The sequence below is a fragment of the Panthera tigris genome, chromosome A3, assembly GCF_018350195.1.
Source record: "Panthera tigris isolate Pti1 chromosome A3, P.tigris_Pti1_mat1.1, whole genome shotgun sequence".
In the NCBI taxonomy this organism is placed as follows: domain Eukaryota; kingdom Metazoa; phylum Chordata; class Mammalia; order Carnivora; family Felidae; genus Panthera; species Panthera tigris.
Genome location: NC_056662.1, coordinates 63,268,051 through 63,285,264, shown reverse-complemented (window position 1 = coordinate 63,285,264; position 17,214 = coordinate 63,268,051). Strand labels below are relative to the sequence as shown.

The 17,214-nt window shown below is 36.3% G+C and overlaps 1 protein-coding gene across 1 annotated transcript in view; it reads left to right on the top strand.

Annotated features, from left to right (window-relative positions):
• LRPPRC (leucine rich pentatricopeptide repeat containing) overlaps positions 1-17,214 on the top strand; it is a 111,855-nt gene that overhangs the window by 35,107 nt on the left and 59,534 nt on the right. Inside the window, exons 14-16 of the mRNA XM_007097885.2 lie at positions 2,244-2,310; positions 14,588-14,615; positions 16,641-16,698. Of these exons, the coding sequence (XP_007097947.2) occupies positions 2,244-2,310; positions 14,588-14,615; positions 16,641-16,698 (153 nt within the window). The remainder of the gene's footprint in view (positions 1-2,243; positions 2,311-14,587; positions 14,616-16,640; positions 16,699-17,214) is intronic.

Sequence of the window (17,214 nt, the reverse complement as noted above, 5' to 3'; positions counted from 1 at the left end):
TCTTGGATTAATGTGTACCTAGACTGCATAGGTGGAAACATTGTAAAAACCATATTACTGGTATTGAAAATAGTTCATCTTAATATCATAAGGGAAAGGCAAGGTGTTCAGTATGAAGAATGGTGACTCCTGGAGGTGTAGTTATTTGAGTTTAAGGTTGGGTGTTAATGCTAGCTGCTATCTGAGGGTATTGATTTTGCCTTCTACTCAGTATAATATAAAAATTTGCCTTCCTCACAGGTCAAAAACAGAAGCGTTAGCAGAGGAATCTGGGTGCATGAGGTGTATACACGAGAGCTGCCTTTTTCCCTGTAGCATCCATTCCACTTTGTTGTCAGCCACCTGATTTTAAGACTTATTTGTTGCCAAGGAAACTAGATGCTTTTTGTCGGCAGCTTTCATCTTGCTAAGATGTTTCTGGTCACTTTTTAATGAATAAAAACTTGACAATATTCTGTAAAATACTAGTGTGAATAGTATAAAAATAACGTTTCAAGAGGCTATTAAATTTAGAAAAGAAAAATTCTAGGAACTTAAGAAGTACTTCAGGCCACTCCTGTCAGTGCCCTCCCCTCCCTGCTTTGACTTACAGGTCTCTGAAAAGCAGTTAGTTCTATAATTGCTGGTATTCCCTGTAGGCAGCTCTGAGGTATGCACTTTTGGTTACTACATCAAAAGGCATAGCAAGTAGTAGAGAAGAATAAGTGGCTTGTCTTGATCCACTTTGTGTAGTAGTAGGAAACATTTCCCCACTTGTGTTTGTAGGCGTGGAAAATTAATTTCATCAAGCAGTTTTATTAAAGGTTGCTGAAAAGCATGTAGTTATGTCCACTTTAAAACTTCCTTGAGTGACTAAATGCTGGTCATTTAAAAAATGATTTTCAGATTTTTTTAGTGCTGTGTAAAACCATTGAGAAACTTATATTCCCTGTTGAAGGATATAACAGTTGATCTAAAATAATTTTGTTATGTGTGTGAGTTAAATTTTAATTCATGTTTAGGAGAGATGGGCAAATACTCTTAAAATCTTATGTGACTTTCCCATGAGTTGTGTTTTTGTTTTTAAGTTAACCAGGTATCTTAATCTTCACTAAACTGTATTTATTAATTCTGTTTTCAGAATTTGCCTCAACTATGAGCTCCTCTCTAATTCTGTCCATCTTGGATCATTCAGTAGTCACATTATGTATGAAAAGATTAAATCAGTTACTTGCAACATGGCACCATTTTAATAACAGTGGCAGGGAAAAATAAATTCAGGAGTTACCTACTTTGATTTCCTCCCTTGCTAGTAAGGGTTATGTGAAGTATCAGGCCTTATGTGGTAAGGCAATCAGGCTTACAATGTCATCATTGAAACATACAAAGTTGTAAATTGTTAAATGATAAAATGAATAATAGAACAAACAAATACTTAGAAAAGTGGAAGGTGAGAATATAAATCAGTTATCTAACAGAGGTGAAGACTTATTATGACTTTAGGCTGTCACTCTTACGTGTGTGAGGTTATTGATCATAGTGGAAAATGGAATGACAAAGTGTAAGTGGTTCTACAGAACCCAGTGCTACTCTGAGAAAAGAACTTTTCTCCTTAAATTTTTTTTTTAATGTTTATTTTTGAGAGCAAGCGTGTGCGAGAGGGACAGAGTCAGAATTTGAGCAGGGAATGGGCAGAGAGAGAGAGAGAGGGAGAGAGAGGGAGGGAGACACAGAATCTGAAGCAGGCTCCAGGCTCTGAGCTGTTAGCACAGAGCCTGACACGGGGCTCAAACCCACAAACCGTGAGATCATGACCTGAACCGAAGTCAGATGCTTAACCAACCGAGCCACCCAGGTGCCCCAGAACTTTTCTCCTTTAAAGGACAGAAGTCCTATGGGTAGTTACAGTTTCTCCCTTTGTAGGGCCACATTGTCTACTAATGTACAGTTTTGGCATGCGTACCAGACTGACTGTCAGTGTGCCGGTAGATTACTTATTACCATTTAGACCAAAAAAGCACAAATTCATTTGTTGTATATATTCATGAACATGGAATAAAAATGTTTTTAAAGGATGGCTTATGTTGTAGGTATATATTACTGCATTATCTAATTAATTTTGTATCAGAACATTTCCGTTTTAAAAACAATTTCCAAAATGAAAATGAAAAAGTATTGCTATAAATGTGTTTCCAAATAAGGTGATAATTTTTAAGTTTTTTGGGTTTGGTCTGGGATTTAATGATGATCACTTTCTTTTGCAGTGGAATCAAATACATTGCCTTTCTCATTTGCTTCTTTGAGAGGCAGCCTAATTCTAGGCTTTAGGAGGTAAGATGATTGCCTTACATAATGTTCTATGCCTGATTGCTCCTGTTTTTTTGACTTGCTGTGTAAGGAAACATACAGATATTCTTGTCTTCCAAATCTTTCCATTTGCTAGTTACCTGAAATAACCTTACCTGTTTTCTTCTTCCTGTTAAGTAGTTGACTTGAGTGCAGGCAGTCTTTTATATCATCGTTTCCAAGAAATACACACAGATTTGGTAAAGGTCTTGTATCAGAGAAGAAAGCACTGTTTGAAAATGGCAGGTTGGAGTTCCAAAGTTGTATGTATGTTTGGTACTTTGAATATTTAATTACAAGGTGACTTTAGTGAGGATAATACTACTGTCTTCCTCTGTGTGCTCAGGGGATGTTAATGACCTTTTTCCTTCTTAGTGTTGTTATTTTCAAAATAATTCAAACATAATGAGTTGAAAGAATAGTAGAGGAAACATCCACATACCCTTTATGTAGAGTCACCATTTTTGATATTTTGCTATATTTGCTTTCTCAAACATATATGTACACACAAGCACATACGTATATGTGCTTTTTCCATTTTTGCTGAACCACTTGAAGTTGTAGACATCGTGATTCTGGATCCTTCAACTTTTTTCTCTTTAAGAACAAGGTCATCATCGTGGGGCACCTGGGTGGCTCAGTCAGTTAAGTGTCTGACTTCGGCTCCGGTCATGATCTTGCGGTCTGTGGGTTCGAACCCCATGTCGGGCTCTGTGCTGACAGCTCAGAGCCTGGACCCTGCTCTGGATCGTATGTCTCCCTCTCTCTCTGTCCCTCTGCTGCTCACACTCTGTCTTTCTCTCAAAAATAAATAAATGTTGAAAAAAATAAAAAAAATAAGGTCATCGTCTATATAATCACAATACCGATATCACTCCTAAAATTTAATAATATTATAATACCATCTAGTATACATAGTTCATGTTTAGATTGTCCCTAGTTCTAAAAATTTCTTTTATAGCTATTTTACTTTTTGATTGAGGATTCAGTAAGTGCATGCACTGCATTGGTTGCTGCCTCTTTATATTCTCTTAGTCCAGAACAATTCCCCTACCTTCTTTTTGTCTTTATGACATTAACTTTTTTGAAGGGTCCCAGGCTACTTGATCTGTAGAATGTCCCTCCCACATTTTGTATTCATCCAGTTTCTTTCTCATAATCAGACTCAGGTTGAATATTTTTAGCAAGAATACTTGATAGGTGATGGCATTTCTTATTGCAGCAAGAGATACAATGTTGGTGTCATCAACTGAGTTTGATCACTTGGTTATGGTGGTGGCCGCCATGTCTCTCTTGCAAAGGAACCTCACTCCCTTTGTGATTAGTGAGAAGTCTGTGGGATGATACTTTGAGACAGTGGGTCTATCCTCTTTCACAGAACCTTACATTCAGTGTTTTTTAGCAGTCATTGGTAATCCTTGTTGAATCAGTTGTTCACAGTGGTAATTACAAAAGGACAGGTTTCTAATTTTGTTTTCTAATTTCTGATGCTAATCTCAGTAATTTTTAGCCTGTTTCATCGGTGGGAACACTAGGGTTTTCTGTAGACCTCTCCAGCACCTCCCTTGCAGGCCAGGAGAGGTAGAACAGGTCGGTGGGATTCTGTGTTGCTACCGTTTCTAGTGTGGTTCCACTCTTTTCAGTCATAGTTTTGAATTAGGTTGAAACACAAACCAAGGGCTGTGCCTTTAAAGTTTAAAAATGCAAAATACATAATTAAGTGGATCAAAATGCTAGTAGAGCCAGATTTTTAAAAAACCCATAAAACTAAGTAAGAACCAGGGTACATGAGTGACTCAGTTGGTTAAGTATCTGACTCCTGATTTCGGCTCAGGTCACTATCTTACAGTTTCGTGAGTTTGAGCCCCATATCTTGGGATTCTCCCTCTCTCTCTTCCCCTCCTCTGCGCTCTGTCTCTCTCAAAATAAATAAGTAAACTTAAAATAAAAACCCATAATATATTATGAAGTGAAATAGTAACATTGTCATTTGTTTGTCCTTGAAAGTTTGTTGTATAAACTTCCAGGCCTGTGTATTTCCTTCTTTAACTTGACTGATTTTATGTTTTTGTAGTCCACTTGAATGGCAGTTGTTACATTTCACATGTCCTAGTCTTCTTAAACAAGGTATTTGGACTGTAAAGTTGGTCCAGTGTGACGGAGAAAAACCACGCTGTACGTTCTGGTATATACCTAGGTCGGTCATTGAGCTGGGAGTGCCTCAGTGATTGAAGTATGCAGAGTTGCTTGCCTCTACACTAAATTTGTTGTGTTTTCTGTTTCTGCTTTTTAAAAAATGTTTGTTTATTTTGGGGGGATGCAGAGAGAGAGGGAGAGAGAATCCTAAGCAGGCTCCACACTGACAGTGCAGCTGAATCTCACAAACCGTGAGATCATGATCTGAGCCATTATCAAAAGTTGGATGCTTAACCGACTGAGCCACCCAGGCACCTCTCTGTTTCCGCTTTTTAATTTTGTGTCATCATCTTTGCTGTAAGAGCTTTTGCTTTGCTCTTGACATCTTTCAGTGTATTTAAGTAACCTATGCATCCTTCAGTAATTTGCTATTTTTGATTTATTGTGGAGATTGGAGGTGCTGGTTGGGATCAGACTGAAATGTGGTAAATAACATATGGGAACTTGTCCTTTATCTTGAAGAAAGTAGACTTAATTGGTGCAGTGCGGAGGCTTGGCTGAGGCAGAGATACATTTAGAATATATTTTAATCTCGGATATATTTCTAATTTCTAGGAATCCAATTTGGATTTTTTAAACATATCTTCCATATCTCCTTGACATGCTTAAGCTTTTTTTTTCTTCTTTCATAACTAAATGGAATATTGTCGATAGGTGTTTTGATGTGTCTGTTAATTCTATCGTTTGTATCATTTCTGGTCTGTTTCTATTGGTTAAATTTTTTCTCAGTATACATCATTTCTGTTTCTTTGTGATTTCTGATTGGAGGCCAGTTGTAGATTTTATTCTGTTAAATGTGGATTTTTTTTTTTATTCCTTTAAATATTTTTGAGCTTTTGTTCTGATGTTTTAAGTTATTGGAACAGTTTTCTTAGTGCTTGTTGCTTTTATGCTTTATTATGCAGGACTAGATCAGCCTTCAGTCTAGGATTATTCCCAGTAAATTAATCCAGCTCCATTATTGAGGCAGTATTCTTGTGAGTATTTTGCCTGCTAGCCCATGTTTTTTTTGTTGTTGTTGTTGTTGTTTTTTGTTAGTATTTTTAAATAATTTCTACACACAGCATAGGGTTGAACCCACAACCCCGAGATCAAGAGTCACATGCTCCACCAACTCCGCCAGCCAGGCACCCCTAGACCATGTATTTTTGAGATCATTGGGAATGTGAGCTATTACAACCCCTGTGTGAGTTTTGGGAATTGTCTTTTTCAGTCTCTCAAAAGGTCTTGGATAGTTCCCTAGGCTGCAGATTGTTGCCTCACTCAGATGTGATTGTAAGTACTCCGCTAAAGACTGAGGCCAGCTCTGCAGATCTCCAGAGCTCTCGGCCAGGGTCTCTTCTCTCTGGTAGTCTACACTGCAACAAGTTGTAACTAGTCCCTTCCAGGAAAGTATTTTTAAGTCTTCAGGTTCAAAACTGTTACATTGGTGAGTTTGTCTTATTGTAGATACAGAAAAGTTTCAGCCTATGGTAATTTGGCATTATTCATAGCATATTTTTAAGCATTTGTAACTAGGTGATTTCTTTCGCTCTCTCCCACCACAAAAACTATTAAAAATTCGGAATGTAATCAATGTTGTTACAGTCCAGTATCTTAGGATTAATGTAGCTTTCTGTTCTTTTATTTGATGCTGAATCAAATAGTATGTATATTTTAAAATCGCTTTGCAGGACATTTAATACAACTATTAAAACAGTCACCTATTCCATGCTTCTCTAGGGTCTTGTACTCTAGTTTAGAATTGGCTGAATGAGAAGACAACTGGGTACTCATCTGCATTCCCAATAGAGTCCAGATTAACCCTCAGCAACTGCCGGGAGGATGAACACAGAAGAGATTCACTTAGTTACTCCTTACCAAAAGTAAGGACTATGAAGGATTATTCATAGTCATTCGAAATGTAAGAAGTTCTAGAGCATTAAATGAGATACCGTAGTCACTTTGACTAATCATAAGGGAAACTTGAATATGCATTTCAATACTGGAATGCAATTTTGGGATAGTTCTCTACCCTTGATATAAACTGCCTTTTAAAAAAAAGTAAAATAAAAAAACTAAATAAACTGCCTTCTAGTAGTATGTCCAGGGTCTGTGAAGAAATAGTTCCTAGCATGTGTTCTGTAACCTGTTGGCCCAGATTAATTTTTTATGCTATCCCACAATAGTTTTGAAATACCAATACTGTTTTCTCCATGTCTTCTGAGAGTAGTGTTTGGTGAGCTAGTATTTCTGTAAATTGATCATCTCAAGACCTGGTCATTGGTTACCAATCAAGTATATGCCTTTCTGGGGTGCCTGGGTGGCTCATTTGGTTAAGCATCTGACTCTTGATTTTGGCTCGGGTCATGATACCAGGGTCATGGGGTTGAGCCCCGTATCGGGCTCTGTGCTGAGCATGGAGCCCACTTGAGATTCTCTCTCTCTCTCCCCCTCTCACATTCTCTCTTTAAAAGAAAAAGAAGTATATGCCTTCCTAAAATTTTCCAGTTTATAAATTGTCTGTTAACATTTGTAGGCAAAGTCACCTGTAGAAAACTATTTAAATTCAGTACTGCTTAGTGAAGATGAGATTATTTAGGATTATTAGGGAATTCTTAACTCTAAACTTTTTTTAAAAAATAAGGCTGTTTTTAAGTCTATTTTAAAGGGCATTTTAGATCTGACTGATAAAGTTAGTAAATTCCTATGTCAGATTCAAGGTAGACTGACATTAAGTATGAGTAAGACTTTTCTTTCCTCCTAATAATAGTGCTAGCTGAACAAAGTTCAAATAAGAAAGAGGGCAGTATACATATTATATATTACTGAAAACTACCACCAGAAATATTGAGTCACTTCTAAGACACAAAATGTCGCTGAAGCTAGTTCACAACTTGGCTGGGAATATACCATGTCAAAAATATACCATGTCAAAAAGATAAATGTTTCCAAATTGGCATGCTAGTTTTTAAGTCTTTTTTTTTTTGCCACAGAAACAGAGTTCTGTGATAGAAGGAGGGATTTCCTGACCCAATGGCAATAGTCTAAACTTGGCAAGTAGGAGTTTGTTTATTCCATTGAAGTGGTGCTCCTTTCCATGTGTTGGGAAAAAGAAATGAAGTTTCTGGCATTACCCTATTGAATTCACCAAGTTAAATGCCGGATTGTAAGGCCCTCTTTTCAGTCAGAAAAGATGCTCCCATTCATGACATCTTTATAGGAGCAGAGGAAGTATTTCATGAACTATGGTTTAAGTGCTCAGAAATTTTAACTTATTTGTGTGTGCCAAATGCTGGGACCACAAGATAATAGGTTCATCCTTGAAACCAAGGATGAACAGGAAATTTACCATCACCAAGTTGTTCATAGTTGGGAGACCAGAAAGTAAGAAAGCACCTGCAAACTGGTTTTGATCATTACCAACGTGTAGAGGAGAAGGTACTATGTCTTCTACCAAGGTCAAGGGAGGGATGAGTCCGGGCTAAGATGTGCAGAAAAGGTGCTGAGCTGAGTATTAAAGGATGAGTAAGAATTTAAGGCAAAGGAAGTACATTCCAATGATCTCTTCTAAGTTGTGAGGTTTGGACTTTGAGTCATGGCTTTGAGCCATTGAAAGATTTATGTAATGAAGGTAAGGCTGACAGTGGATATTCAAAGAGGAGAGAGATGGGTGCAGGTAAGGGAAGGTGATCCACAGTTTGTGGGGTCCTTTGAGTTGCCTTTTGAGGGACCTGTGAAACTTTACTTAGCTGTTTAAAAAAATTTTTTTTTTAGAGATGGAGAGCACAGAGAGGGGCAGAGAGAAAGGGAGGGAGAGAATCTCAAGTAGGCTCTGCGTTTAGTGTGAAGCCCGATGCAAGACTCCATCTCACAACCCTGAGATCATGACTTGAGCCAAAATCAAGAGTCAGATGCTTAACAGACTGAGCCACCTAGGCGCCCCAGATGGATTTGTTTTGTTTTGTTTTGTTTTGTTTTAAATAATCTGTGTGCCCAATATGGGGCTTGAACTCATGACCCTGAGATCAAGAGTCACATGTTGTACCAGCTGAGCCAGGCTTTCTCAGTCTTTCTCTTTCTACTGTACCTAGCCTTTCTAAGTCTGTTTCATCTTCTGTGAAACAAGGAATTTTAAAACCTACATGCAGGATTGTCTTAAAAATAAGTAAAAAAATATGAGGTACCTGGAACTCAGTACAGAGGATTGCTTAAGGAGCAGATAGGAAGGAAATTTTTGAAAGGAGTCCTTTGAAAGGAGAAGCATCAGTAGGAGACTGGTGGAGAATGATCAACAACACAAATCTCAAAATTTAGTCAAGGGAGATTAAAAAGCATTAGTTGAAATTTGAATTGAGATTAGTGGTTATTTTAGCAAGAGTACTTTCAGTGGAGGTTTGAGGCCAGAGACCAGATAGCAGTGAACATTCAGTGAAGAAGTGTTGCCTTTTCTTGACAAAAACTTAGTTTTAAAAGATTCTGTACTTTTTCTTTGAACCTGTGCCATCCATCATGAAGGTTCACATTCAAGGTAATGCTTTTAGTCATTGTCAGTTGTTTTAGATAAATGTACAGTTTTGAAAGTTTATTTCTATGCCTTTCCTAGGTACTTATTGCCAGGTTGGAGGGCAGTTTAGTATCTTAATATTTTTTATTTTATGTACGTTGATGTTTGGTGAGAGATACGATTAAGTAGCTTTTCTTAAAAAAGGAAGCCCAGCTTATTAATGTTGAGCATTGGAATAGAGATGCAACATTTAGACCAGAGATAGTGTTTGTCTTTTTTTTTTATTATTATTTATTTATTTATTTATTTATAAGAATGTTTTTATTTTTTATTTATTTTATTTTTTATTTTTTTAAATTTACACCCAAATTATTTAATGTTTGTCTTCTACTATGGAGTTTTCAAACATTCACAAAAGTAGACTCCCAAGTACCCATTAGCAAACAGTTAAGATCTAGACCATCTTGTTTCATTTGTCTCCTCCCCTGCCCCCACCCCCCGCCCAACTTGGACTGTTTAAATTACAGACCTTTTGTCATTCTACCTATAAATACTTCAGTATACACCTCAGAACTTACTTTAAATACAACAACATGACCACTATAATATCACACCTGACAAAATTAGCAGTACCTGAGAAGAGGGATTCATCAGCTTCCCAAAAAGGGGTCCAAGATACCAAAAAGGTGACAAACCACTCTAAGTCTTGCCACTTACTGTTGTGTGCTTTGGGGCATTGGCTTCTAACTTGCCTGCAAACTTCCCTGCTTCTCACTCCCCCACCAACCTGCACCCCTACCAATTCCTTAGATGTGGTAGGTACCCATAGGTTAAGATTCCTTGGAATTAAATCAAAGCTGTTTCTGGCCTGGTCAGAAAAGATGCCTTATTTTTATCAATCTGGGCTTTACTGTATCTTACATTCACTGTGCAGCATTATATTCTCATATCTTGAGTTCTCACCCTTCTTTCAGTTAACTATTTGGCAAAATAAAAGTCTTTTTTTTTTTTTTCTTTTCTTTTTGCATATGGAAACGTCAAGCAGTCCAAGGAGGCTGCACTGTAGTCAGTGGATGAGCGAGATGAAAACTCTCATTAATAGTTGAGACATTGTTTTCTGCTACAGCCCTAAGCTATGATTTTTAGGTCAGTTTATCATTTCTTCTGTTAACTGATTTCTCAAATAATTTTTCCCAAATGAAAATAAACACTATACTAAACACAGGGCTTCATACACATTTTTTTCTACACCTATAGCGAAGAGTCCATCTTCTTTTTCCAAAATTCCTTAATGTGCATCAGTGAGAGGGATGATTTCATCATGCATGGACATGTTTGTAGTTTTTATTTTGAAATAATTATGGAATCATAGGAAGTTGCAAAGATAGGACACAGAAGGCCTATGTGCTCTCTACCCATTTCCCCCCACTGGTTATATCTTACATAATTATAGTACATTATCAAAACACATTGGTATAATGTGTGTGTATAGTTCTGACATTTTACATTGTGTGTGTAGCTTTGCGTAACCATCACTGCAGTGATGATAAAAAACTACTCCATCACCACAGTTATCCCGCATACCCCCCGCCCAGGACTCCCCCTGTAGTCCTACCCCTGCCCCCACCCCATCCCTAACCTGTGGCAACCACTAATTTGTTTTCAATTTATATAATTTTGTTATTTTGCAAAGATAATATGAATAGACACGTTTTGAGACAGGTCTGTTTTTACTCAGCATAATGCCCCTGAAATTCATCTAAGTTTTTGGTGTGTGTTGATAGTGCAGTCTGAAAAAAATAATTTTTTTAAGATTTTATTTTATTTTTATATTTTAAATGTTTATTTATTTATTTTGAGAGAGAGAGAGCGCATGCACGCGCATGAAATGGGGGAGGGACAGAGAGAGAGGGGGACAGAGAATCCCAAGCAGCCTCTGCACTGTCAGCCAGAGCTTGATGGGGGACTTGAACTCACAAACTGAGACATCACAACCTGAGCTGAAATCAAGAGTTGGATATTTAACCAACTGAACCACCCAGGCACCCCTTAAGATTTTATTTTCTTTTGTTTTGTTTTGTTTTGTTTTGTTTTGTTTTATTTTACTTTATTTTATTTTATTTTACTTATTTTTTTTAATTTTATTTTTTTTAATTTACATCCAAATTAGTTAGCATATAGTGCAACAATGATTTCAGGAGTAGATTCCTTAATGCCCTTACCCATTTAGCCCATCACTCTTCCCACAATCCCTCCAGTAACCCTCTGTTTGTTCTCCATATTTAAGAGTCTCTTCTGTTTTGTCCCCCTCCCTGTTTTTATATTATTTTTGCTTCCCTCATGTTCATCTGTTTTGTCTCTCAAAGTCCTCATATGAGTGAAGTCATATGATATTTGTCTTTCTCTGACTAATTTCACTTAGCATAATACCCTCCAGTTCCATCCACGTAGTTGCAAATGGTGAGATTTCATTCTTTTTGATTGCCGAGTAATACTCCATTGTATATATATACCACATCTTCTTTATCCATTCATCCATCGATGGACATTTGGGCTCTTTCTGTACTTTGGCTATTGTTGATAGTGCTGCTATAAACATGGGGGTGCATGTGTCCCTTGGAAACAGCACACCTGTATCCCTTGGATAAATGCCTAGTAGTGCAATTGCTTGGTCGTAGGGTAGTTCTATTTTTAACTTTTTGAGGAACCTCCACACTGTTTTCCAGAGTGGCTGCACCAGCTTGCATTCCCACCAACAGTGCAAAAGAGATCCTCTTTCTCTGCATCCTCGCCAACATCTGTTGTTGCCTGAGTTGTTAATGTTAGCCATTCTGACAGGTGTAAGGTGGTATCTCATTGTGGTTTTGATTTGTAATTCCCTGATAATGAGTGATGTTGAGCATGTTTTCATGTGTCGGTTGGCCATCTGGATGTCTTCTTTGGAGAAGTGTCTATTCATGTCTTTTGGCCATTTCTTCACTGGATTATTTGTTTTCTGGGTGTAGAGTTTGAGGAGTTCTTTATAGATTTTGGATACTAATCCTTTATGTGATATGTCGTTTGCAAATATCTTCTCCCATTCTGTCAGTTGCCTTTTAGTTTTGCTGATTGTTTCCTTTACTGTGCAGAAGCTTTTTATTTTGATGAGGTCCCAGTAGTTCGTTTTTGCTTTTGTTTCCCTTGCCTGTAGAGACCTGTTGAATAAGAAGTGTCTGTGGCCAAGATCGAAAAGGTTTTTGCCTGCTTTCTCCTTGAGGATTTTGTGGCTTCCTGTCTTATATTTAGGTCTTTCATCCATTTTGAGTGTATTTTTGTGTATGGTGTAAGAAAGTGGTCCAGGTTCATTCTTCTGCATGTTGCTGTCCAGTTCTCCCAGCACCATTTGCTGAAGAGACTGTCTTTATTCCATTGGATATTCTTTCCTGCTTTGTCAAAGATTAGTTGGCCATACGTTGGTGGGTCCATTTCTGGGTTCTCTTTTCTGTTCCATTGACCTGAGTGTCTGTTCTTGTGCCAGTACCATACTATCTTGATGATTACAGCTTTGTAGTATAGCTTGAAGTCCAGGATTGTGATGCCTTCCTGCTTTGGTTTTCTTTTTCAAGATTGCTTTGGCTATCAGGGTCTCTTCTGGTTCCATGCAAATTTTAGGATTATTTGTTTTAGTTCTGTGAAGAATCCTGGTGTTATTTTGAGAGGGATTAAGATTTTATTTTTAAATAATATCTATCTGCACCCAGCATGAGGCTCAGACTTAGAACCCTGAGATCAAGAGTGGCATGCTCTACCGACTGAGCCACCCTGGCGCCCCCATTCTGAATATGTTTTTAGAATAAAAAATAAGTGCCTTGTTAGCTCCATATACCAAAATTCAGTCCACTCACAGCTGCCCAACATCAAGTTTAAAAAGGTATAGATTTAAAAAGGCTTGTAGATTTTGTGGGTATTTTACCATGTAAATATATGTAGTAAATATAGTCTGTAAGTTTTAGTAAATTATATTTGCATTATAAAATTACCATTAAGGGGTGCCTTGGTGGCTTGGGCGGTTGAGTGTCCCGATTCCTGAGTTTGGCTTGGGTCATGATCTCACGGTTAGTGGGTTTGCGCCCCGTGTCAGTCTCTGTGCTGACAGTGTGGAGCCTGGGTTTCTGCTGCTATCCCACTCATGCTTTCTCTTCCCAAAATAAACAAACGTTAAAAAAATAAAATTACCATTAAAACACATAGTCTTTTTAAAGTAGATGATATATTTAAATTAAATGTACAGAACTTGTAGACATTAAATTTATGAAGCTTAAAAATAGTGTAAGACTGGTTACACTGGTTCACTGGTTATCCTGTTTCATAAATGGCTTTTCATTTAAATAGGAGAAATTTGGGTGAGACATTCTTTTTGCTTTCTTTGGAGTAATTTCAGATGTATAGAAAATTGGAAGGATGGTACAAAGAACTCTTATATGCCCCGTTTACTAACTTTTAGCATTTTTCGACATTATTTTTCTACATTATTATTATTCATTCACTCTATCAATCAATATACACCCATGCTTATTGTGTGTATGCATGTGTACATGTATCAATCAATGTACACACATATACATAATAAAATTTATGATTTCGGGGGGGTTATTCTACAGAATAAGGATATTCTTTTTTTTTTTTTTTTTTTTTTTTTTAAGGTTTTATTTTTAAGTAATCTGTATACCCTACAAGGAGCTTGAACTTAGAAGGGTTACATGCTCTACTGACTGAACCAACCAGGGGCCCCGCTACACAACAAGGATATTGTTACACAACCACAGCACAGTTTACAAATTCAGAAAATTTAACATTGATGGAATACTTTTATCTAATATGGCTCTTTTTATTCTAGATAGATAGATAGATTTATGTATGTATGTATGTATGTATGTATGTATTTCCCCCCCTCTCTTCCAGAAGCTCCTTCATGGATGGATGTTGTCCTTTTTCTTTAATTTTCTCTAATCCAGAATGTTTCTTCAGCTTTTGTCTTTTACGACATTAACATTTTGGGGGAATACAAGCCAGTTATTTTATAGAATATTCCTTACTATGGTTCCCCATGATTAACTTTAGGTTTTACATTCCTGCCTGGAGGAATACCACTGGAGTGATATTCTGCCCTCAGGGAGTTAAATCTAAAAATCACACATTGTCCATCAGCAATGTCCATTAGTCTAATTTTGATCACCTAGTGAAGATGTTGTTCAATTTCTCCATTATATGGTTTCTATCTTTACTAAGACAAGTAATAAACAGTCTGAGGGCAGATGCTTCGAGAGTATGCATATATATCCTGCTCTTTCAAACTTGGACGCAAAGATTTAGGGATGATTCTTAATGAATCTTGTTTAAATTAATCATTATTTTGATTGAGTTCAAAGAGTCAGCCTTTCCAGATTATCCCAAAAATTCAACTTAACTTTGGAAAAATTTATTTACTTATTTTTTTTATGGCTTTTATCTGCATTGCATATAATAGTTGCCAGTGTGTTGTGACTTACAATGTTTTTTAAGCCTCTGGATTTATTTTTAATCCTTTGCTGCCCTCTGCAGGTCTATGGATATAAATCTTTGGAGCAAGGTAAGTACTCCTAATAATGCAATTCATAAGGTGATTTCTAAAATGCTTTTAAGAGCAAAAGTTATAGTAGCTTCATACATTTATGATATATTATTATAAATTAATGAATTTTAGAGTCTTGAAATCGGTAGTTTTCAAACTGTCTTCCTAGAGCCTGAAATTGATGATTGCAGTGATCCTTGACTTCGTCCTAAATTCTTCATAAGGTTTTCATCTTTTCCAAAGGACAGCTGTTAACATTATTGCAGTGACATTTGGCATAAAATTTAATAATTAGTTTTTAAATTATATATACATATGGACATTTGTGTGTCTCTGTATATGAATGATGTATAGATCAATTTTAAATTGCTAGTTTTTTAAAAAGTTAATTGCTTTTATGCAAGAAGTACCGTTACCCTTATGCTGAATTGCAGGAAACATTTGTAGCTAAATAAAATCAGAACATACATCATTAACAGGAATTTCCAATTTGTATATTTTTTAAAATCTAAATTTCCATAGGGATGCCTGGGTGGCTCAGTTGCTAGAGCGTCTGACTTCGGCTCAGGTTATGATCTCACAATTTGTGAGTTCGAGCCCCGCATTGGTCTCTGTGCTGACAGCTCAGAGCCTAGAGCCTGCCTCGGATTCTGTGTCTCCCTCTCTCTCTGCTCCTCCCCCACTCACGCTCTGTCTCTCTCTCTCTCTCTCTCTCTCTCTCTCTCAAAAATAAATAAACATTAAAAAAATTTTTTTTTAATCTAAATTTCCTTTAATTCTGTTTTAAGTATTACTTATACTGCCAAACTATACAGTCAGTTATAACTTATGCTTGGGATATCTGTATTTAGAAATGATTTTTTGACTAGAAAGATTTTTTTATTGGTTTATTCATGAAATGTGTTTTTGTTCAAAATTTAGTATTAAATGTGGCTATCTTATATCTATTGGATGGCTATAAATTACAACTTCTAGTAGGATTATATTGTCTATCTTCTGTACATGTCTGTGTTAGTGAAAAATAGTTTGTAGGTAAGAACTGTTTCATTTTACTTTGTTTTTAAGTACTGTCTACCTTAAGTAGAGGTCTACCTATCCTTTGAATTGTCATTAACTGCAGCATGATTTACATGGTGGAATAAAGTGGGATGTGGCCAATTTTGCCTAATTTTCTATATTAGCAAATAAATAGTAGTAGAAGTAACTGCATTTTGAGTTGTCAACACTTGTAATATGTGCCAGGCAGTATTTTAAGAGCAAATAAATTCAGTCGTAGAATACCCATAAAGTAGTTTAGAATTCTTAACTCCCTTCTTACTATCTTCAGCCCAAGGATACATAGTCAAACACTGTGTCCAAAAGTCACAAGTCAGTACTATAGGTTTTGTAATCATTTTCATGATGAAATACATATTTGGATTTCTTTTGTTAAAATTGGCTTGCAGAATTAATGTCGAAGAATTAGTGGTGTGTATGTCTTTGAGTATTTGTGCATTCCTCTGCTAAGAATCCTTGAGAACAAGCACATTAGAGCTCTTGACCCCTTTGGTTTTAATGCCATTGAAATGACTGGGAAAATGTCGTTGGAAAAAAAAAACAAAACTAAAAAAAATTAAGCTATTTACGAGTCCAGGATATTGTTACTTTATTACTTCTGTAATACTTCATTTAAAGGTGGAAACTGGCCCAGTGTCAACAAGACCAAAACAACATGATGAGAAATAATATTGGTTGGTAATTCCTATAAGCTCTGTCCTGTTTCTAACAATTTATTTAAAACAATATATAAACAAATCGGTTTAGTGACATTTCATGAAACACTGTAGTTTTTCTTCGACATGGATTTGTTTTGTTTTTGTTTTTAAAGACCTATTATTTAAAAACGAAACAATCTCCTTGGCAGGTGGGGTAGTGTTGAATAACTGTGATATAGAATAATACCTTACTGGGGAGAGGTTTTATTATTTCAAGAATTCAATTTCAGATTGTATTTGTTCTTGTTTGCTTCTCTTGCTGCAATGCACGCATTTTCTGTCTTACCAGATAACAGAACTGTTGTACAAGGATGGACGTTATTGCCAGGAGCCTCCAGGACCAACGGGTAGCGTTTCAATTTCGATGATTGTAACTTATCCACAAATCCATTCTTCTGTGTAATGATGGGCTAGAAGGATTACAGCAGTAAACATTTTCTTTTTGAAAGTGAAATTTGAAAACATTTGGTTATAAATCTTTATATTGATAACTACAACATTTTGAGATCTATGAGGTGTTTGGTTTTATCATTATAATTTTTTTAAAGACAGGATTGGAGGCTTTTTCCTTCTTAGATATTGAAGAAATGCCTCTTATAGCACCTACCAAAATAGGCTTACAAACCAGTATTCTTAGTGTTTGTTATTTTAATGTTTTGGAGGTATAGTTAATTTTAAATTTGTAAGATAGTAAAAGAGATCTTTAGATTTATTCCTACGTAAATACAATTTATTATCCAAAATGCCTTATTTTGACATTTAATGGTTTTTGTTTTCCACCTAATGAAGCCTAGAATATATGGTTTTCTTTAAGAAGGTACCCTTCTTGAAAGTGCAGATTTTCTATTCTAGGTATTAACATA